This window comes from Neolamprologus multifasciatus, chromosome 22, assembly GCF_963576455.1.
Source record: "Neolamprologus multifasciatus chromosome 22, fNeoMul1.2, whole genome shotgun sequence".
NCBI classification, from domain to species: Eukaryota; Metazoa; Chordata; class Actinopteri; order Cichliformes; family Cichlidae; genus Neolamprologus; species Neolamprologus multifasciatus.
The window spans coordinates 11588015-11611892 of record NC_140459.1 but is presented as its reverse complement, the minus strand read 5'-3'; the positions used below and the strand labels follow the sequence as shown (position 1 = coordinate 11611892).

Sequence of the window (23878 nt, the reverse complement as noted above, 5' to 3'; positions counted from 1 at the left end):
TGACTTGGCACCACACAAAGACCAACAAGCAAATGAGTTGAGACATTGTAATGAAGGGACATGACAATCAGGGAGTGCTGAAGAGAAATCTAAGGGGAAAATACTGTAACAGAGGAGACAAGGAGCCAAACAACAGTGTAACCCGGGAACATATGAGCGACTGACGCCTGCTCGCAGCACAAATGTTGTTGTTAAGATTGTTGTAAAGATGTAGGAAAGTGTACTTTTCTTGGCTTTTCACCCATAATACTATTAATTATAGCATTAGTATAACACTCTGGAGGGATCAGCTAAAGACATTGATGCTAAGGTGCTCAAACCTTATTTTGCAGCAAATAAACATCACATTTTTTAAGTATCACAGTACAGGATTTGGTTGCAGTTTCCATGCTCTATGCTTTTAAGATGATCACCTACTGCACATATAACTGCCAGGAGGCATTCCCTAGATGACAGCCGAGTGGTGAGAGTTTCACTTATGAAGACTTTGATATGAGGGAACGGGCATCACCGTGATTTAGACTTGGTAGTGCACGCATATTTATGAAATCAAAAATAATATGCCGAGCCATACAGAATGTGAAAGAATGTGGTCATATAATAGCACACATATGTAATATTCATTGAAGTTGAACACCATTTAATTAACCTCAAATCCTGTAAGTACTAATAAATACTATCTGTCCTGTGTCTCCAAAGCTTGATAGTACAGATTACTATGAGACATAATTAAACTCTTTCTAGACTAGTCTACTTAGATTTTTCCAAAGATAGGAGATATTAAATCCAGCACACAGGGACATGTGACATTGAGGCTGAAAGTTGTCAAATAATTTCTGCAACTTTCTGTTTGCACTAATTCAACCAGGCCAGGCTGCAGGTCTGGTATTTCAAAGAGGTTTACACAGAAGCTGGTGTCGGACTCAAAGTACTTTAATCTTCTTTCATTGTCGTAACTGATCATCAGCAAAGAAAAAGAGCATATGGCGGTTTGCATACGTTGGAAGTAAACACTCCTCTCCCAATCCGTCTATTTCTGGAGAGGAAACAACTTATGAGTCTTCACTGCTGTTGATGGGTTCTTTCATCTATTATCAGGGACTCCAAGGAAAACAACAGCTTGTCTGTCACTGCTTATTCCACATTAAAGTTATTGTTGGTGCTTACAAGGTGGACAGAAACACAAGGGGTTACTTTATCTACATGACTGGCATACTATTTTGTGCGTGGAAAGCAAAAGGATGTGTGCCTTCCACATAATGTGACAACAAATACCATCAATGCATCATCAAATAAGAGTAATAAGTGCAGTTATATCACCACAGTGCAGTTAAGCATGCTTTGTGAATTCCTTGTGAGATCTGAGAACTTGTGCTACAGTGTTTCGAGTGCTATACTTTTGTTTAGATACAGTGGAGCATTTCATTAACTTGGTTTAGCCTGTTAGCATTCCAGCATTTGCTAATTAGCACTTAAGAAAACACAGTAATTACGCTTTTATCTAAAACAAAGCAGCTAATTTGAGGGGTCACAAGTGTAAATCTAATACTAAGACTTTCATCATTTCAGTTTTTAGTGCGCTCGAGGTGGCCTATATTTATTTTGGGAAAAACAAAAGCATTCATTCAACTATTTGGACCTGAAGCTTGCTGTCAAGCCAGAATGTAGAGCAAACACGTTTGCAGCTAATCAGCCATAAAGCAATAAAAACTGAAATAACAGTCACCCCCAAAGCAGGTTTTATTTCCAGGTTTATTGTTTATTTTACTCTAGATTTGATTGATTTACAACATCATGCTGAAAGGAAAAAAGATCAGAAAATAGCAGCTGAGACCATAACTGGGCAAAATGTTTAAGTTTTAGTCAAATGAGGATTAGGGTCCTTTTTCTCATAGACTTCTATACAGTCACACTTTCATTCTGCCCATGCTGGCTTTTAAAAGAAATATATATTTATGACACACCGAGAGCTTATATCCAACTTTTACGCACAGTCTGTGGACCTGATGGATTTTTCAAAGGCATTAAAAACCTTTTGAAAATTTCACAGTTAAAGATCAAACTGCAACTCCCTCGACAAATGCAAAGAGACATTCTTTTGCAGCCCTAAATTTTTAAAAACACTACGCATCAAAATACATTAAACAGTCTTTACCCCCCCAAATAATATAAAAGATAATACATGTAACAGTTCAGTGTATTTAGTATTTACTAGCAACTGGTCATTCAGCATGCTGCCACCTGCAATACTCACACAGCACCGTCAACCAAACCATCCCAGTAGTGAGAACACACACCCCCTGACTAGTTCAATTCTAAACTCATGTGTATAACTCACAGACTTAATGGGCAAACATGTAATATAAATATTAGCCATCAGTCACCGGTTTTCTTTTTTTTTTTTTTTTTAATCCAAGCTTCTCTTACAATTACCATGAGTCTGAAAATTGCTGACTCTGGTGCCCCTTAGCTGCAGTATGATAGAAAACACTATGAAGACACTATGGCAGCTGTCCCCAACCCCCGGGACACGGACTGGTACCGGTGAGTCGTTTGGTTCCGGGCTGCGACAGTTGAGGCTCGGGTGTGAAATTTATGGTTTTCAGGCTTTTTTATTGTTAACTCGGTTGCCCTGGGTCTTTTCCTGTGTTGTAGTTGTGTGTTTTCAAAGAAATATTTACACGTTACCATAGTGACCAGAGAGTATTAAGGGACAGAGAGGAGGATGTTACACTCAATTTGTTGGCCATTGTAGGAGGATGGTGCCAATTTATTATGCTGCCAATAAAGTTAGGCAATTACATAGTGAATTCGCATTTATTATTATATTTGAAAAATACCCCAGTTTTTGTCTTGCTCGTATCATTTTATTTGGTCGGTGGCACCAAAAAGGTTGGGGACCGCTGCCCTATGGCACTATGGAGACACAGAGAGTACAGATTTGCAAAGAAATAGAGGAGTTGGAGTTGTTATATGCTTGAAATAACAGGAGATTAAATAATTAATAATTGGAAAATTAAAAATTGAAAACCAAAACCAATACGCCAATGCTCTCTGGATTAAAAGAAAAATACTTCTGTTGTGTTGACTACTGTGCTGTGATAGATGTGGCAGAACAACTCTTACCCGGGTCAGCTCAGACTCTGAGACAGATCGGTGTGGCGGGGAGCGCCGCTGGTACCTAGGAGGGCTGACATCCTGATAGCTTGGGCTGTCGTCATCCAGCAGGACAGACCCCACGTCCACAGACTCTTCCTCCTCCTCCAGCTGCGACGTCATATTCTCCTGGCACATCTGGTGGTCGATGCCATTCTGGCTCAGGTTGCAGTGAACAGCTGAGTGTGTCAGAGGGCAAACAAGTGATTAGCAAAGTGTAACAGCAGACATTTGCCATAAATAGGACGAAAGTGTAGTATTGCAATTTTAACTGGAGGTGCTTTGCATTACATTTGAATCAATTATGTTCAGGTATGTACTCTAGTTAATAAATTAAGATTGCAGTTTTCTATAAATGTGCCTTTCAATGCATGTGTAGTACACAAGAGTACTACATACTTTTTACAGTTCTCTTAAATGTTAGCTTATTAGATTTCCTGGTGAAATTCCAAACTGTGAGCAACACATGTTGAATAATCCGGTCCTCACACACTGAATGCTACACTTCAGAAATTCCACAAGATGGCAGCAGAGAGTGATTTATGGCGAGTAAGCCAGTGAAAGTCTCAGTAGTTCATTGTAATGCAACCTGTCTCCTACTACCAGACAGTTCTTAATACAGTGGACTGTTTGCAGACAGTTATCCAAAATCTGTATTAGAGCATAAATAATAACAGCAAAGTTTCAGGAAAAAGCTAAGTGTTATCTATTATTCACTAACATCAGAGAGACAAGTCCCAGAATGATTCTACACGATGAGAACAACCCAAATGTAAGGCACAAAAATATCTTCTGCAAACAAGAAGACAAGCAAGTTATGCAGGAGATGATATGCCCCCACAGAGATAATTGGGAATTTACATCAACAGGCAGACATCCACAGAAGAACCATGGCAAGTTCTCCAAAAAGACAACTTAACTGAAAACTGTGAAAACACAACACAAAGGAGTTGTCTCATACATCAGCAATTTAGTTTTTCTATCCTTAATGTAATGACCCTTCTATGAATCTCATACTCTTAAAAGTAAAGAAGACAAAGAGAATTTTGTTAGTGTGGAACTACCAGCAAAACCAGCGTTCAGGCATCCGTAAATTGAAAATTCCAACAAGTTCAGGCAGGCTACAAAGTCGAGCTCAGCTGCCGGCCTGGCAGATCAGATGATATCAGTGCCAGCACAGATCAGCTAGTCTCTCAGCAAACTGGCACATCTCATTACGTGTGTGCTATTGAATCTTCTGTAGCCTGCCAACAGTTTCTGTAACAACTGCAAGCCGCTCAGCAACCCACCTGACTTCATGTCGACTCTGTTGTCACTGATGCCAGCTGTGCTAGATCATTTTGTTGCCATGCCACGAAATACAAATTACTCCAAACTGAAAGAAAATTTTTCTTTGGACTTCAGTGGACCATACTAAATGTTGCCTAAACTTGCCTAAGACTTTCAGTTTTTATGGAAAAATATTGCATTGTAAATTGGCGACATTCTCAGCATGACCCAAGACTGGCTGAGCACTACAGCAGGAGAGTTTATCTTTAGCCAGAAAAGCCTTTTTTCTTCTGTTTTTTTCCCCCTCAAAAATCCTGCACAGTCAATTGCCTTGATAAGAAAACAACTGGAAATCTGTGTAAAAACATGTGTTATGACTGCCACAAATTGGCATTCAAAGACATGTCTCAGGCAGATGACTTAAAAAAGAAAACAGAAAAAGCAATTCCTGTGAATCAATTTGCATGCATGTAAGAGATGAATGATCATAGTCACATATTGGCAGAAGGCTTGTATTACTCTGGGTAAAACCGTATCGTACTACTCTGTCATTTCCTCCATGAAGGGCTTATTTTTAGTTGTGTTTTTCAGGAGGTGTCAGACTCGAACACTATTTTAGTCTCATCAGGCAGTGATGCAGGAGCAGAAGTGACAGCTAGCAGTGAGTTGTTGGGTGTCACTAAAATAGGCCATTTGTCATCATAAAACCTGGGCGCTTGTTCTAAAAACACCAGCGTCTCATTCACGTGGAATGGAAGTCAAAAACCCTTTTCATCACACCTGAAGTCTGCTTGGATAAAAGGTCGAAAAACATGTTTTTCGAAAGCCGCACATTCGGCTTTACTTAAAGGTCTAAAAAGAGTAACAGAATGAACTTGAAAAAAGAAGAGGGGAAAAAAAGCACAACCGTGCAATTTGTCTCATATAACTGCCTGCAATAAATACATATTTGAATGTCCTTGATATCTCGGATAGACACATAGGCTTTGGGGAGGGTATAAAAGGACGACAGCTATCTACTGGCCAAACAAAAATGCCAGTCTGCTTGTTGGCAGACAAGCACGGCCAGGAAAATTGCCAATTAGCGACTTATTTGAGACCACCGTCAGAGAGCAATTACAAGTCTGACACAGTTCAGACTGGACTGAAACAAAACAGCAACAATATCCGTGCTGCCATTCAGCGGGGCCACCTACAGTAGATTTCATAGTTTTTATAGTTCCTCCTCATACTGCAACATGCTATACATCTGGGAAATCGAGTGTGAACACATTTAAAATAAGGGAGAGAGTGCACTACATTTGTTCAAATATCTGACCTAGAATCACACCCTGAGAGTGTGTGTGTGTGTGTGTGTGTGTGTGTGTGTGTGTGTGTGTGTGTGTGTGTGTGTGTGTGTGCGTGTGTGTGCGCGTGTGTGCGCGTGTGTGCGCGTGTGTGTATATTGTAATATATCTATATCATGGCTAAAGCACTTCTGGGTGGATGCAAACTGCATTTCGTTGCCTTGTACTTGTGACATGTGCAATGACAATAAAGTCTATTCTATTCTATTCTATTTAGTCACAGACCACTTGAGCTAATACAAAAGTTGCCTGAATGACTCAGATTTTGTTCAGATTACTGTTACGCTGTCCAAATGCCAGAATACAAAGACCACTTAGTGCTTTACTTGCTTTCAAAATATTACAATCTTTTTGAGGACCTATGAAGTCACAATAAGATTTAAGATTTAAGTAACTTATATTTGGCAGTATAGCTCTCTTTATGTGCAACAGAAGAAAAGCTAGAGCCAGACATGCAAAAAACAAAGCTGATACCACAGCTAACAACAGATCTAATATTTATTGAGCTGTGCACAGAATGGAAAGAAAAAACTGGGGCAGGGGCGGTTTGCAAAGCAGCTTACAGATGATTATGCTCAATACATTGAATGCATGATATAGCTGTTGTGATGAGCCTGATGATAATTTGTTGTGTATGTTAAAATAAAGGGTGCCACGCTGGAGGCGTTACTTCTAAAATGTGAATTTGTAAGCAATATAAAAGTGTCCTATCATGATACTGATGATATCTATAATCTGCATTTATGTTGCTAGTGCACAAATCCAGACTGCTAGAAAACTGTTACAGCTAAAGGTGGGAAAAAACCCCAACTTGAGGCAAAACCACCAGTACAAAGAGGAGACATGGCGGCTGAAGTGAAACCAAAAAGTAATCAACCGAGCATCTCACTAGTTAGACTCTACATGACAGGAGGACCAAGTGGTGGGTGGAAATTAGTGATGCAGTTACACGGCTTTAATCAACTGCTTAAAAGGTCTGAGCCAAGATATAACATCTCAGGTGGAAGATATTAATCAATTCAAGTTCTATTATTTGATAGTAATGCGCAGGCTCTATAAGAGTTTCAAGGTTACATCACTTGACTTGTTAATATTATTGTTATTATTATTTACTTAAATGTTTGACATTTGGAAAACACTGACTAAGCTGCTTTTGGGTTTGCATTTGATGTATTGCACTATAATGCTGCTGCACCTTGTGGTAATGGATTCACACTGTGAATTAGGTAGTCTGTCATCAGTGACACTAGTTCACTGGAAAAGAAGGAAAAGGAAAAAGGTCGCTCATGTTGTTTGCACCAATAAGTAAATGCCCCTGCCTGCAAGTTGCAATGTCTGACTGAATGTTATTTAGTATTTGTTTTTCCTTATATCGACCGAAAAATAATTATTGGAGATTTTCTTGAAATGTTGTGATATCATTTTGCTATACCAACCACCTGTAATTAAAAGAATTAAAATCTTTAATTTGTGATTTAACCCCTACATTAGGAATCATTGGAGTGAGTTACCTATTCTAAAGCAAGATGAACCATGCCTTAAATAGCCTTGCGTGCTGTGATACGTCACCGTTAACTACCTCTGCTACTTTTATGATTTAAATTTTGTTTAAGCAAAGCTTTTAATATATAACTATATATGAACTATTCCTCTCCCACATGCCTCTTTTCTTACTTGTGTTTTTTGATACCTGTACTCAAAGTGTGAGGCAGTCTACTGATTGTTTAAGGATCACTCTACACTTGGTTAACACACTGACTGACTCTTTGTGTGACATCTTTAACCAGCTTTCTTCGTTTTCTAATAGGACAAAAGGCAAGTTGCTCTAAAATATGCCACATTAACTAACAAGGCTTACTTATAGATGGATGGACTACAAACGCTGATCAGGTGTAATATTATGACACCCGCCCAATATTCTGTTGGTCTCCTTTTCGGTGCCAAAACGGCCCGGACCCACTGAGGCACGGACTCCACTTGACCACTTGAAGCTGTGCTGTGGAATCTGGTACCAAATTGTCACCAACAGATCCTTTAAGTCTTGTAAGTTCCGAGGTGGGGCCTCCATGGATCGTTGAATACATGGAGCGTATGAACCACATGCATCGGTGAGCCTTGGCCACCCGTGACACTATCACTGGTTCGCCACTCTTTCTGACTTCGACCACCTTCAATAGATTCTAACCACTGCAGACTGGGAACACCGTACAAGAGCTGCAGTGTTTGAGATGCTCTGAAACAGCCATCTAGGCACCACAGTTTAGTCCTTATTAAACTCACTCAAATCCTTACAATTGTCCATTTCTCTTACTTTAAACACATCAATATTGAGGACAAAACGTTCAATTGCTCCCTAATATATCCCACCCATTAACAGGTGCCATGATGAAGAGATAATCAGTGTTATTCACCTGTCAGCGGTCATTATGTTATGCCTGATCGGTGTATTAGTACTTTAAAGAAAAATGTCAAACATGACACAGCTATAGTCCTGCTGTTTGATTCCTGATTAAAGAACAGAGCCCCGTGAAGCCCCATTTAAACCATACAAAGATCATACATGAGCGGGTCATGTACAAAGCCGAATTTAGATGCATGGCACGATGCATTGCTCCCTCTCACTGCCTCTTTATTCTCTCCTCCCAGCTCACTCCTTCCCCTTCCCCTCCTCACCCTGACTAAATTCATGACTGGTGTGCAACCACTCTGGAGGAGAAATGAATTATACATCCTCTGCTAAGAGCATCTGAACAATGGTACAAGTAGACTAAATGGATGGACGGGTGAGAAGATGGTGAGAGGAGTTAGGCAAAGGGGGAGGACCACAGCAAACAGAGAAAGGACAGCCGCACTGGCCTGTCATCTTTTCTGTGGGAGAAGGGTGAGTGGATAGAGGGCTAAAAGATAGATTTCCTTTTCTCTCTCTCTATTTTTTTTAAATAGCAACAGTTGCTATAAATAGCACCATTACATTCTTCCCTCTCTCCTCGCTGACATGCGCCGTGAAAGCTTTGCGAGGGAAGAGAGATAGATGAGGGAGGATATCCGCCTCCATTCTCCCACTCCGTTCTTTTTCTATCAATGGAACTCGGTGTAACGGGTTGGGAAATGAGGAGAGAAAATGAATGGAGCACACTTACGTAGAATTGTTACCGAAAACTGCCATCGCTTCAAAGCCAAATGCATTTCTATTAGAGGAGGATAAAGTAAAAATTAGATTAGTCTTACGTAACTCTGGTTCTCTTAATTACTGTACATGACTTTTAAACGAGCAGCCATTATCAATTGAATCTGAAAAGGACCAACCAGCAGGAATCTGTTTGTATGCCTGCCATGAAAAACTGTAGGCACACTGAATATACTGACTGCTATAATAAGAATTTTAAGGGTTTTGGACCTGACAAGTTCATGCCAACAAAAAATATATACAGTGATTCAGATCATCAAACAAAGATTAGACAGAGATAACCTGATAAGCACAAAATGCACTGATTTCATATTTTAAGGGAAAGAACATTCAAACTCTTCTGGCCCTATTTGAGAAAGTAATTGCTCACTAAACCTAATAACTGCTTGTGTACAGTTGGCAGCAAGAACTGCAATCGAGCGCTGGCAATGAGTCTTTCACATCACTGTGGAGCAACCTTGGCCCACTCTTCCTTGCAGAACTGTTTTAATTTAGCCACATCGGAGGGTTTATGAGCATGAACAGCCCATTTAAGGTCACGCCAAAGCATCCCAATCAAAGGTCTTTGACTTTGACTAGGCTGCTTTGAGCCATTCGAGTGGACTTGCTGGTGTGTTTTTGGATCATTGTCCAAGCACTTGAGCTTCAGAGCACAAACTTATGGCTGAACAGTCTCCTTTAGGATTTTCTGGTGAAAGCAGAATTCATGGTTCCATTAAATTTGGCAAGTCATCCAGGCCCTGAAGCAGCAAAGCATCCCCAGACTATCACACTACCACCGCCATGTTTGACTGTTGATATGATGTTCTCTTTATGAAATGTTGTTGTAGTTTTACAACAGATCTAATGGGACTCAAAACCTTCAAAAAGCTAAACTTTTTCTCATCATTTCACAAAATGTTGTGGATATTCAAGATGTTTTTTGTCAAGTGTGACACAGGACTTTGTATCCTTTTTGGTCACCAGTGGTTTTTTTATTGGAACTCTCCCATTTGGGCCCAGTCATTTTATTTTTGTTGAATACTGAACACTGACTTTGTGAGGCCTGCAGTTCTTTAGATGTTGTTCTGGGGACTTTTGTGACCTCCTGGATTAATCATCAGTGCAGTCTTGGAGTCATTATATTCCTGAGAAGGTTTAAAAATGGCTTAGAAATGTCTTTGCAATCACTTCCTCACTGATGTATGTCAATGATTTTGTTTCACTTCACGCTTTTGAGATCGTTTACCCTGCTTCACTTTGTCAGACAGCTTCTATTTAACTGATTTCTTGATTCATCAGGTCTGCCAGTAATCAGGCCAAGGCGTGGCTAGCATATGCATATGGAGTTTTGTATGCATTTTTTTTCCCTTAACATTTATTTAGTCTAGAAGGCTTTTCGGGGCTGTTTGCAGAGAAGCCCAGTCATGTCATATTTGACCAGAGATAGTCAGGATCTTTGTATTCTCAGACTGTGCACTCCTGAAGAGACAGGCAGCTGTGTCTTATCTTTGCCAGAAACTGAAGTCCAACTTCAGTGACCGCAGGGCAGAAGTTCACAGACGTCGATAAACTGGATTTCATAAATGAAAGAAACAACAACTGCAACAGCTGCAGCTTTTGTTCCATTTTAAATTTGGATCTACTGTTTTCAGTGTAATAGCAAAAAAAAAAAAAAAAAGTCAAACAGTCTTTTTAAGTTTAATAAGTGTTTTACATCAATGTGGAGTCCTGTTCACATCCCCTCATACTTAAAAAAAAAAGCATCTTGGTGACACTGCTGATACGTTGGCCATGAATTGGCTCCTCTGCAGCACTATAGTGTTAAAGGTGCAACAAGCCAAATTTAGAACTACTCAATATTGCATCAGAGTACCAGGGAACACTGGGATTTGACACACCTCTTGAAATTCTACAGTAGAGCGTCAGGGCTGCAGTCCATGACTTCAAAGTTAGGTGATGTAACAAGACAGTAACCCAGACCACACCAGTAAATCAACAAGAAGTCATTCAGAATTCCCAGCACTTTCCTTAACATTACTGAGATCCCATGGTATGACCTAAATCAGGACATCCTACAAATAAAAACGAGCTGAAACAGTAATGTCAGGTCCAAAAATAGCTTCTTATTTGAGTAAAGTCCCTGAGGCTGCTATAAAATGTCTAATAGAAGTTTTTGCTGCTAGAGCTGGTACAAAGAGTTACTAAATTCACATATTAACTTTCCCTTTTCAGCATTGTGAGTTATTACTAGATGTATTCAATAAAGACGGAAATGACTAAAGTTAGTGTTTTGTTAGCTCAAATAATGTTTGAATAGTCTACAACTATGAATAAGATAAAGATCAGAATATTTTTTTACCTTCTTGAAAAAATATTTTGTGTGTATAAAAACAGTTAAAGTAAGCACAGTGTGCTTACTTTAACTGTTTTCAAGAAATTTATTGATGGTTGCAAATGTCACCAACTGCAGTTTAATAGAGAGTATTGGAGATGTCATGGAAGATTAGATATATCTAATGGGTAAGTTTGAATGTATTTATTAAGTGAATATTTAATATTTTACTGCATTGGACAGTTTTTGGGTAAGATTTTAATTGATTAGTGTGATGCTTAATAGATAGGGACATTGTCTGTAGCTGTAATACAATCTGAAATGGTGTAATATTACATACAGTACTTTGCAAAAGAGCAATAGTTATTCAGGCTTTTATCTTTCACATTTTTTCTTTGGATGTTGTCCCTTTTCACTCATTTTTAGTTGAATCCTTATACCGATCCATTTTCAGAAATATACTTTTGGTTTCTTAAGCCACTTAACTCTGACCATTCAAATATAAAAAGGGCATCGAACTCAAGGGACGTACCAGACAATTTAGCAAATAACCCATTTTGAATTATATTATCAGACACTTTGTTGCAAGAAGCCTAAGGCAAAAACACAATTTGTTCCCATTTCTTTAGATGAATCTATGAAAACTTCCAAAGATGGCAAAATATAACAAAAATAATGCAAAAATAACCTTATTTTTGCACTTAACTGTGATTCCCAGGAAGCTATTGGCCCAAAACTTGGCATATCCTGGCATGCTGTACAGTCTGCTGTAAAAATTTTAGGAAAATAGACAAGTGGAGGAAAAAATAAGAAGTGGCAGACCTTGGCAAACTATCTACAGCAGATAAACAGTATGGTAAATGGTAAATGGCCTGTATTTATATAGCGCTTTACTAGTCCCTAAGGACCCCAAAGCGCTTTACATATCCAGTCATCCACACGTTCACACACTGGCGATGGCAAGCTACATTGTAGCCACAGCCACCCTGGGGTGCACTGACAGAGGCGAGGCTGCCGGACACTGGCGCCACCAGGCCCTCTGACCACCACCAGTAGGCAACGGGTGAAGTGTCTTGCCCAAAGACACAATGACAACTGATTGACAACTCCCAACTCTTGAGCCACGATCGCCCCACAATCTCAAAGTCATGTCCTTAACAAATGGGGAAAAGGGTACAGCGAAGACCAGACAGAACTTGAGAGATCATCGGTTCATCCATATACTGTTCACTGAAGCTCAAAAAAGGTGGAAGGTTGGGAAAGGAAATGGCGAGAAAAGACAGAGATATACCAAATTACACAAGAACTGGACTGAAAATCTGGGACAACACATCTTATGGACTCATCAACCCAACTTAGAAATTTGTGGTGTAGACCATCATCGTCAGGGGTCAGGAGAGATGTACAATAATGACTTTCTACAGCCATCTGTAATATATGCTGTTATGGTTTGGGACTGGATTCCAGCCTGTGGTGTTGGGGATCTTTTCAAAACTGATAGAATAATGAACACAGAAAATCAATTCAATTCAATTCAGTCTTACTTACAGCACCAAAACACAGCAACAGTCGCTTCAAGGCACTTTAAATTGTAAGGTAAAGACATTCCAGTGATACACAGAAACCCCAACAATCAGACGACCACTTATAATCAATCAGTGGTGTCAGTGGGAAGGAAAAACTCCCTTTTAACAAGGGGCCATCATCTTCTGCAGCTGGTTGGGAGTGAGGGGAGAAAGACAAAAAGACACATGTCTAAATACTGACTTCCATTAGAAACATTATGCTGTATTTCCACTTATGTTTGCACCATTCAGTAAAACACCGTATTTCCATTGTCCTACCAATTTATAAAAAAACGAGCGGTAGCTTAAGACTTGAACAGGACTGTATGTTGCATATTTACCCACTTAAACAACTGTGTAAATGGCATTTTTGTGCACTTAACGTTCAGACTCTTCCAGGGGTTTGGGTATTTTATGTTCAGAATTAAATTGGAGATATTTAAATATAAATGCAGTCCCCAAGCCCACTGCATCAGCTGTATAACGTGGTTGTAGCCTGACATTTATGGTTTCTCTTCAGCAATAAAAGCTTTCAATAAATCTAATGACTGAATGACCAAGTGAATTCCTACAATTGAACACTTAACTGAGCTAACAGAGGGTGAGATGATTTAAATATGTACCGAGGCCGATGTGTTTCCCTATCTCCCCATAAAACTACACCCATGCAAGAAACCCAGTTGAAAGAAAAAGCACATTTCCAAGAGGGGGAATGGAAGAATCCAGACAGCAAATTTCTGCACTAACTTTAGAGCCAGTGTTTCACAGCACGAGCTGGTTCAAAGTGAAACCAGTAGTGGGTCCATAATCAAAAGTGATGTTTGCTCTGTGTGGGCGCTCAGGCTCATAGTGATCTCTTTCTCTTTGGCTGACTCCCAGGGTGTAGCAGAATGAAATGTTTGTGAATAGAATCAACTGTTATGACCCAGAAACAAAGCCTAGAGAAAGAGGCCAGGGCGAGCCAGATGACTGGAGACTGTACAAACTGCACTGCTCCTTTGAGACCTTGAGTTTGTTTTTTCCTGCTTCCAGAACTTTTAGTGAAACAAGTTAATATGTAATAAGCTAACAGGCATGTACACAGGACAGGAAGGACGTGGGTGCCTTCATTCCAGAGCAATTGCGCCAGCAGACACTCTAGGGGAATTTGAAGAGGTTTTCTGGCACCCAAACTGACAGGATGTAGAGAACATGGCATTTCAGTCAACTGCGCAGCTGGGACTCTTTTTATATGTTAACGGTAGCTTAGAGCTGAATCAGAAATCAGTCTCTGTCACATGGCTGGAAACATGCAAAACTCTACATCTAAAATAACTAAGGCATTTGGGAGTAAATGTGCGGATTTGCACATATTTTCCAGGCACATCATCAGTTGCCCCCATCTGTTATCTCTCTCCTGTTAGCTCCCACACGTTCATGTGTGCCCGGGCGAACACTGCATGCATTCAGAGTGATGTGCAGACGTTACACAACCCTGCATGTATACATGCAGACAAAGACGTACGCACAAGCTGTGAAGACACCTTCCAAACACTGTGCGCGTTTGTAATTCTCGCCCAGTCTGCTCGGAGGAAGTGAGCAAACCTAGCAAATCTACTTGTGGTGTCCATCCTCTGCTTTCCAAATTAGAAAAGAAAATGTGAGAAGAGTGTGTGAACGTGTGAGAGGAGTGTGTCTGCTCAGTTGTCTGCCCCCCGAGGACCTTGGAAAGAGCATCTCCATCAGTCAGGGACAGCAGACAGTTATATCCTTGTTACATGCTAACTAAAGTACTAATTAGAATGTATCTGAAAACTAGAAGGCGACAGCTAACAGATCATCTGCAGAGGAATGGTTTATTTGAAGAGTTTCAGTCAGGTTTCAGAGTTCATCACAGCACAGAAACAGCTTTAGTGAAGGTTACAAATGATCTTCTTATGGCCTCTGACAGTGGACTCATCTCTGTGCTTGTCCTTCTTGACCTTAGTGCAGCATTCGATACTGTTGACCATAATATTCTATTAGAGCGATTAGAACATGCTGTAGGTATTACAGGTATTGCACTGCAGTGGTTTGTATCATATCTATCTAATAGACTCCAATTTGTGCATGTAAATGGAGAGTCCTCTTCACACACTGAGGTTAATTATGGAGTTCCACAGGGTTCAGTGCTAGGACCAATTCTGTTTACATTATACATGCTTCCCCTAGGCAGCATCATTAGAAGACATAGCATACATTTTCACTGCTATGCAGATGACACCCAGCTCTATCTGTCCATGAAGCCAGATAACACACACCAATTAGTTAAACTGCAGGAATGTCTTAAAGACATAAAGACTTGGATGGCCACTAACTTTCTGCTTCTTAACTCAGATAAAACTGAGGTCATTGTACTCGGCGCTGAAAAGCTTAGAAATATGGTATCTAACCAGATTCTTACTCTGGATGGCATTACCTTGGCCTCCAGTAACACTGTGAGGAACCTTGGAGTCATTTTTGACCAGGATATGTCCTTCAACGCACATATTAAACAAATATGTAAGACTGCGTTCTTCCATTTGCGCAACATCTCTAAAATTAGAAATATCCTGTCTCAGAGTGACGCTGAAAAACTAGTTCATGCATTTATTACTTCCAGGCTGGACTACTGCAATTCATTATTATCAGGATGTCCAAAAAACTCACTGAAAAGCCTTCAGTTAATCCAAAATGCTGCAGCAAGAGTACTGACAGGGACTAGAAAGAGAGAGCATATTTCTCCTGTTTTGGCTTCCCTTCATTGGCTTCCTGTTAAATCCAGAATTGAATTCAAAATCCTGCTCCTCACATACAAGGTCTTAAATAATCAGGCCCCATCTTATCTTAATGACCTTGTAGTACCATATCACCCTATTAGAGCACTTCGCTCTCGCTCTGCAGGCCTACTTGTTGTTCCTAGAGTATTTAAAAGTAGAATGGGAGGGAGAGCCTTCAGTTTTCAGGCCCCTCTTCTGTGGAACCAGCTTCCAGTTTGGATTCGGGAGACAGACACTATCTCTACTTTTAAGATTAGGCTTAAAACTTTCCTTTTTGCTAAAGCATATAGTTAGGGCTGGACCAGGTGACCCTGAATCCTCCCTTAGTTATGCTGCAATAGATGTAGGCTGCCGGGGGATTCCCATGATGCATTGAGTTTTTCCTTTCCAGTCACCTTTCTCACTCACTATGTATTAACAGACCTCTCTGTATTGAATCGTATCTGTTATTAATCTCTGTCTCTCTTCCACAGCATGTCTTTTATCCTGTCTTCCTTCTCTCACCCCAACCGGTCGCAGCAGATGGCCGCCCCTCCCTGAGCCTGGTTCTGCCGGAGGTTTCTTCCTGTTAAAAGGGAGTTTTTCCTTCCCACTGTCGCCAAAGTGCTTGCTCATAGGGGGTCATATGATTGTTGGGCTTTTCTCTTTATCTATGAAGCGCCTTGAGGCGACATTTGTTGTGATTTGGCGCTATATAAATAAAATTGAATTGAATTGAATTGAATTGACAGGAAATGAACCTCATGGCCTCCAGTATCGGATGTTCAGGACAGGAGCCTGTAGGATAAGCTCGCTGCCCAAAAAGACAAAAGAAAGTTACATGTACGTGATCGCTTTACTTATTCTTTTGCAAAGCTCTTTAAGATTAAAAAACATTTCAAAGGCTCGTCTATCAGAATTAAACAAGATCAAGATATTCTTTGAGTTTGACAACCATATGTACAATTTAAGCATTTTCTACTCAGTAACAAAATTTAATTGGCAGTGTTTAATAAGAGACTGCAGCAAGTTTTTTCAAAGTATTTAAAGTGCCTTACAGAAGAGGTGCTGCTGCTTTGAGTAGAAGGAGAACACATGGTTATGTAAACCATTTCCTCTGTGGTATTTGACTTCAAGCTGTGCATAGTTTAGGTTTTTATGCTTCTGAACAAACTGAAAAAGTAGGGCACCCATTCATGAGTTATTAATACACCTACTGTTAAAGCCTTCCCCGGCTACATTAACATTCATGAGCTGCCTCTGCAATCTGGGACTCAGGTGAGCTCAGGTAACAGTCACAGAACATGACGTTCAGTGGGTCAGCGCTGTTGTTGTCATCACCAGATTTGAAGTCAAACGTGCCCCTTTTCTGCACACTTGAAATCAAATCAGCTCACTTAAGTTTGTGTGGCAGAAGAAACAAAAAACTAGTGGAGTGGTCTACAATATTTGAGGAGTCCAAATATAAATGCTCGCTTTAATTTTTATTTCACGAAAAGACAAAAATGTGATGATAAAGTCAAAACTGTGCCCGTGCCACAAACAACTACCCACTATCTCTATCGGAAGATCAGCTCTTTCTGCAAGCATCATGACAATATGCTAAACTCTGTTACACACAATAACGCACAACCCTGGACCCCGGTTGATGTTAATGCTGAGTGCATGCCGACCAACAACAAGCCGCCAGAGCCTGACCTTCAACAGGTAGCAAAATCAATGATCAGCAGTTAGGCCTGCAGCATCCAAAAGGATCGCTGTGCGCACGAGATTTTTCTGTAAAGTGCTGCGATGTGTTTTTGCCAACTTTTTGTCAGTTTGTTAATACTCCTGTGCCTTCATTAGAACAGAGATTTGTGCCAGTGTGTACACAGGTGGCCTAAGGCTCATATTGTTAAATCTCAAATATGCAACAGCGCATCAGAAGCAGAGTATTGCAAAAGTAATATGCCCCATGGTGCAATGAATTTTACATTTTACATACATACATGTTTGTTTGTTTTTCCCGTTTGTGAGCAGGTAGGTGCGCCAAGGATTAAGATCAGACTGACTGTGCATGGAAACACGAGCACGGACTGTTACATTTAGGTTCAGTGGCTTCAGTGATTCGGTTAAGCAGTAAAAAGTTATAATATGTAAGATTTCCACATTTATATGTCAGTGATTTTTTTTAAGTTAGCAACAGTGCTGTCCCCAAGAAGCTATCAGGTTTTGGGCTCCTTTGATCACAAAATACTGTTTATACATTTTTCCAGAGATGACTTGGGAGGGTTTCAGGAGGAGGGCCGGTTACAGGCTATGAAAAAGTTGGTAAATCCTGCAATAAAGTCATTAAATTGGACACAGTAACCAGAGTGGAGAATGAGCTTCCAAGCTTAAATTGTAGCTACATATGTCCACATTTTATAAAAGAATATCAGAATATTCTGATATGAAAAATTGAACATCCATGCAACAAAAAAATAAATAAAAATATTTGGGGATTTCCCTAATAGGAATCAACATTTCATTAGTAACCTGTGGCTGTTTAATTATACTGAAATGACACAATATGAATACATCTTAAACAATTAGAGCACAAAAATTACGGATTTTTAAGATTGATGCAGACATTTTCATTCGTATATCCATTTTCTCCCACATATCCAATTCAGGATTGTGGTGGCGCTGGAACTTATCCCAGAGTAATAGGTGTGGTTGACCCTGGACAGGTTGCCATTCTGTCGGCAGGCTAACTTAGACACACACAAAATCCACACAGAAAGGCACCAGCCAGGTGGTGGATTCAAATTCTTCTTGCTGTGAGGCAACAGTGCTAACGACTGTTCCACGGTGCTGCTCCAGTACTGATTTTATTTTTTCCCTTTCAGGCACACAAAACATTGGTTACTAAGGAGTTAGTTAAGAGTTCTTACTGGGGAAAATATGACAATGGAGTTCAAAAATGAACTTACAACAAGTCATGAATTACTTGTTTACACTCACATTAACACTAATTACAGTTGCAGAGTGCCCTCTGTTGGACAAACTATGTAATATCAACACTCCTAACATGGTTGAAGGGTGTTTCTCATATCTATTCCTTATTTCTTAAACTTATCAGTCATTTTAATGCAAATATATCGAAAATATTGTCTTATTTTCTGGGGGAGCCCAGAGATCAATTAACAGACCTCCATAAGCAGCGGTGAGGTCAACAACTACGCTACTTCGTGATTTCATTTCAATATGCTTTTTGTTATTTTTGTGATTAAGCTTAATTTATAAACTGCGCATTTAATACGTAGAAAGTAAAGAGAGAATCTCACTACTCTGAAATGATTAGATGGGATTTTAAACAGGATACTCAGATGACTAAGTCAGCCTTAAAAGAAGCTTTTTGGAATCATTGCCATTAATTTTGCTCATGCACACTCATAAGGCTGTGGTTATGTTCATATGTCAGCTACTGAGACAATGAGGATTGACTGCATGACTAACTATCAAAGTGAAACCATGTAATGAGTTAGCCAGCCAGCTAGACTCTACGGGCTCTTAATTCACCCTGACATCCCATCAAAAGTTAACTGCATTCAAACTTCATAGACTGCCCTCTACAACCCCAGGGCTCCATCAGCCATGGCTGCTTGGGACTGTGTCAAGCAGGCGCAGATGTGCTCAGCTTTGAATATTTCTTAGGTGCAGAGTGTGAGGGAGGATAAAAAGAGAGAGAGAATGATGGATTGAGAGACGGTGGAAAAAAAAAAAGAAGTTGGACGGAGACTTAAAGTAAAAATCCGAAAGACAGACACAATGAGTCAGTGAGACAGAGCTGGAAAGAAAAAGACAGACCGAACTGACCCACTTTGCAAATACATATGAGCTAAATATAACTGCTTTTCACTTTGGCTTGCTGTGATGCTGCTTTATGCCTGTATCCCAGGCATAAAGCTGTTAGCATGCTCAGCTTCAAAGGCAGACAGTAAAAGGGTGAAAAAAATAGAGTGTCTTAATTTAGAACTGAGTAACAACTATTAATATTTAATGAAACTCAAACTTCCTCCATTTGCCCAAAACAACAGAAACTGTTACATATTAATATCAAAAGTCCCCCCCCCCCCCATACACAATATCAAAAGTTTTTGACTCAAATCTCATCAGTTACCAGGTACGGTATACAAGACATGCTTTGAACCTTTCACTTGTTTTATTTGAAGAAGTTTGAAGCTGCTTTACCAATATAGCAATCCTAGACACCGTATATGTTTATGTGTGTAATATATTTCAATATCAATTAGCTTTTACTGCCTTAAGATACACGTAGTGCTTACAATGCAGAGTCATAATTCGGTATCACAGTGTCACTTCAAAAAGCAGAATTCATATTGAGACACAAACTGTTTACATTCTTCTGCTTTAAGGAGTGACCGGCTGATTAAACAGCCATCGGGCATGATGTGACCAATGCAATTTCTCCATTAGTTCCAGTCATATTCGATCAAGCCATGGTTGGTCAACCAACATGGTAATGAAAGAAACCCAACACTACAGCTCCATGTGACCATATGTTAACTTGACAGAATGACTGTATGTAGGCCTCACGTGGCACTCATACAGTTTACTATGCAGATAATTTATTTATTTTTTTTTAACTTTTATTGCCAAAAATAACAAGGCAATTCACATCAACAACATGACCTGAGACCAAATCTGCTGCATATAATGGTGGGGGTTATTCAAAAACGTAATTTAAAAGAAAAAACATATATACACATATACATATACATACATACATACCAATACCTAAGCACAGATGTAACAATGTTAAGGCTTGAGTGTCCTTTCAAGATATTTTATAATTAGTCTCCATTTTTTCTCAAAGGTTGGCACTTTTAGTTGTAGTTGAGCTGTTATCCGTTCCATCGTATAGACATGTCTAGTTTTCAGAAGCCACTGGGCAACTGTGGGTGTTTCTGGTTTGAGCCAGTGAATTGTTATCATTTTTCTTGCAGTCACGAGGAGGAGATGCAGGAGAAAGTGCTGCTCATAGGAGAAACCATGAGGAAAGATATCCAACAAAAAGATCAGAGGATCCATTGGGAGGTTGACTGACAATATGTTTTGTATAATGTTCTTGACATCCATCCAGTACTGTTGTATGTAAACACAGTCCCAAAAAATATGTGTCTGGTCCCCCACAGACCCACACCCTCTCCAACATTTATCACTGACACTACTTTTGGATAGAAAGGTTTTCAGTGGAGTTCTAAAAAAATCTTAATTTAACCTTCCAGTCAAATTCCTTCCACATTTGACTACCCACCCCTCTATGGCAGCCACTATGCAGATATTAAAGACAACCCAAGAAACAAAACTAGATAGAAGATTTAAATACTGGAAAGGCGCTTGAAGAGAAAAAGTCTGTCCTTCTGATTCTATGGTACAACACCACCTCTACCCACCTTTGCCAAACACCTGATGTTCATATCCACTTCCCTGGAGCCTATCCCAGCTGGGCACAACCTGGACAGGTCGCCAGCCTGTCGCAGGGCTAACACATAGACAGGAGACAACCAGCCACACTCACATTCACTCCTGCTTTCACATCCATGGGCAATTTAGAGTTTCCAATTAACCTACTAACCCCACCAACTGCATGTCTTTGGACTGTGGGAGGAAGCCGTCGTACCTGGGGAGAACCCACGCAAATACGGGGAAAATATGCAAACTCCACACAGAGAGACCCCGGCCTGGTGGTGGAATTGAACTCAGGACTTTCTTGCTATGAGGCAACAGTGCTAACCACTGGATTTTAGTCCTTTAATTGATAATTATAGGATATTATATCTAACCTATTTAAAAAAAAACAATTTGAATTTCCCACTGAAAGGCACATCTAAAAGTGCTCCCCTGATGTTTTCAGCAATGGAGTCTCTCTGAGCTCATTGTACCCCAGCACACTGCTGTTCTTCAACGGCCTGATTAAATTAGAAGTGTTCTAATTAGCTCCGTTGCCACCCCACTGCAAAACACTTCAACTGAATTACAATTAACATTTTGTCCATTTTTGGCCTTCACTGTGGAGTACTGCTGTAAGTCGAGGATGAGTTTCTGTTACCATCTGCCTTTGCTCATATTGTTTAACAGAGTACTTCTGAAAGTACAAGAAAAGTTGCATTTTAAAAATGTAATTTTACAGTTATCCATTTTGTTATGGGCCATATTCACACACACTTCCTAACTGAACCAAAGCTCCTGTTTATTCCACCTTAAGAGAACTTTAAAGAATCAGCTTCACAGCACTAAAAACGCCACATAACGATTGTCTTCACCTGACAATGACTCTCCATCTGTGCCCACTATATCATCAGTGATACCCAAACTCTCAGATCAGCAGCTTCAATCAGTCAGCAGAATGGAGCGCAGATGACTTCATGGTCACCAGGGACTGAAGCTGACACAAAGCCAAGTTTTTGCACTTGACACACCGTGGTGCCAAATATTCACAAAAAGCAGAAAGGTCATCCTTTTGGAAAGAGACGAGAAGTGCACAAAGGGCCGGGAGCGCTTTGCAAGGATGAAATAAGCAAAGAATGACTGGAACATTCAGCAAAATTTGTCTCCTCCCCTGGGCTTAATTTCCCTGATGGTCACACTTCATAAAGGTCGATAAAGTTACTGTATACAGTAAATTTTGTTCTGCCCTGTTTTGCGGTACGGACAAGAACCAATGCAATCAGCCAGGTATTTTTACAATGCATTTTTAAGAAGACCTTCACAGAGGTTAGACAGAAGCTATCTGCATAAAACAACAGTATTGTCTTCATTAATTTGCATATTCATCACTTCTAAATGTGGAAAATTTACACTTTTTCTCCCTTTCATCGCTATAATTCTGAGAACAGAATTAGCATATGGCTCATGATTCAAGTTGATTGAGCTGTACCATGAAGCATCCCGAGGCTACAGATGACACTGTAAACACAATGAGAGGAAAGTATTAAAGCAGGTTTGATAGGAATAGAGATATGAATAGAACAAAAACTACAATTTGTAATGGTGCTTTTAAATTAGAGAGTTGGTTAATGGTTACATCATTTTTTTCAAATGCTAAGGATGTAGTTTTGTAGAACGAGTTTTATTATTCTTCAATCATCTGTACATACATTATGTTAAACAATGTAGTTTGAAAAGTGACACTAGGCATGCGAAAAATGTGAAAATTATTATTTTTTTATGTATTTATTACGTGCAATTAGGATAATTTGTTTTGGATCTATGGTACTGATGTACCCTTTAAACTTCTAAAGCAAATCAAGTTGTTCCTGCAACAAGAAACAATTTTAACACACATCCTCATTTTCCTCATAAGATGCAGGCTTAATATCTTAACTAATATAGTATTTCTACCAAGTGACAATAGGCTTATTTGTTATTAATATACTTAACTGAAAGATGCCAATTGTACCTTTTGATGTAAAGTGAGCCAAACAATACCTAGTTAATGTCAAACTCATGCTATGAAAGTCACCAGAATCAATATTTTCAATTTATATACTGTAGGCACAGTATGCTGCTCATGTACAAATGCTGCAGTTCTTCCAGAACTACCAGGGGCATCATATGCCTCCAAGTTTTTTAGTCTGCTGAAGAAAAGAAGAGGAAAAAGAGGACAACCAGAAGCAGCTAGCGCAGCTGCTCTGACTATATGATAAGAATAGCATAGTTTGGTATGGTACTTTGCGCTTCAGGTGGATAGCCAAGGGGTGATGCTCTCTGGCTTATTTTAGACCAAGCGAGAGAATACTTCCAATTTAGCAAAGCACCTAAAAGATCAGCATACAAAACTCAAAGAATTCAAGGTGAATGAGTTTCAATTTAACATCAATTCAAAGTATTATCCTTCTAATGTTACCATTTTTTAGACAGATGGTCTTGTATTGTGAATATCATCATGTCCCTGTAGGCCAAATTGTGTGCAATGGTTTACATGAATTAGCATTAATATTGGATATATTCCTGGCTGAAGACATGAAAAACTTGCCTGAAAATATGCAAAATATAATGTTGACATTTCAAATAAACAGTCTGTCACCAACATTAGGGTACATGGAATATTCACTTTGTAGGAATAGAAAATAGTGTAATTTTGCTGGTACTGGTACCAACTACTACATCCCATGGTATCACAGCATCCCTAGCTCACATGTTAGTGTCACTTTGGTTTGGTTTGTTGTGCACCTCTTGATTTTGTAACTTAGCCAGGTGGAAGACATGAGTGTGTCTATACTCAGTACAGGAGCTCA

At 39.7% G+C, this 23878-nt stretch overlaps 1 protein-coding gene across 3 annotated transcripts in view; it reads right to left on the bottom strand.

The window, feature by feature from the left end:
* The window catches only part of samd12 (sterile alpha motif domain containing 12), a 136926-nt gene that overhangs the window by 105557 nt on the left and 7491 nt on the right, over positions 1-23878 (bottom strand). For all 3 annotated transcript variants that reach the window (XR_014871833.1, XM_085147856.1, XM_085147855.1), the window contains exon 2: positions 3127-3335. Coding sequence is in view for 2 of the 3 variants with exons in the window: in XM_085147856.1 (XP_085003982.1) it covers positions 3127-3335 (209 nt within the window). In the remaining variant the exon portion in view is untranslated. The remainder of the gene's footprint in view (positions 1-3126; positions 3336-23878) is intronic.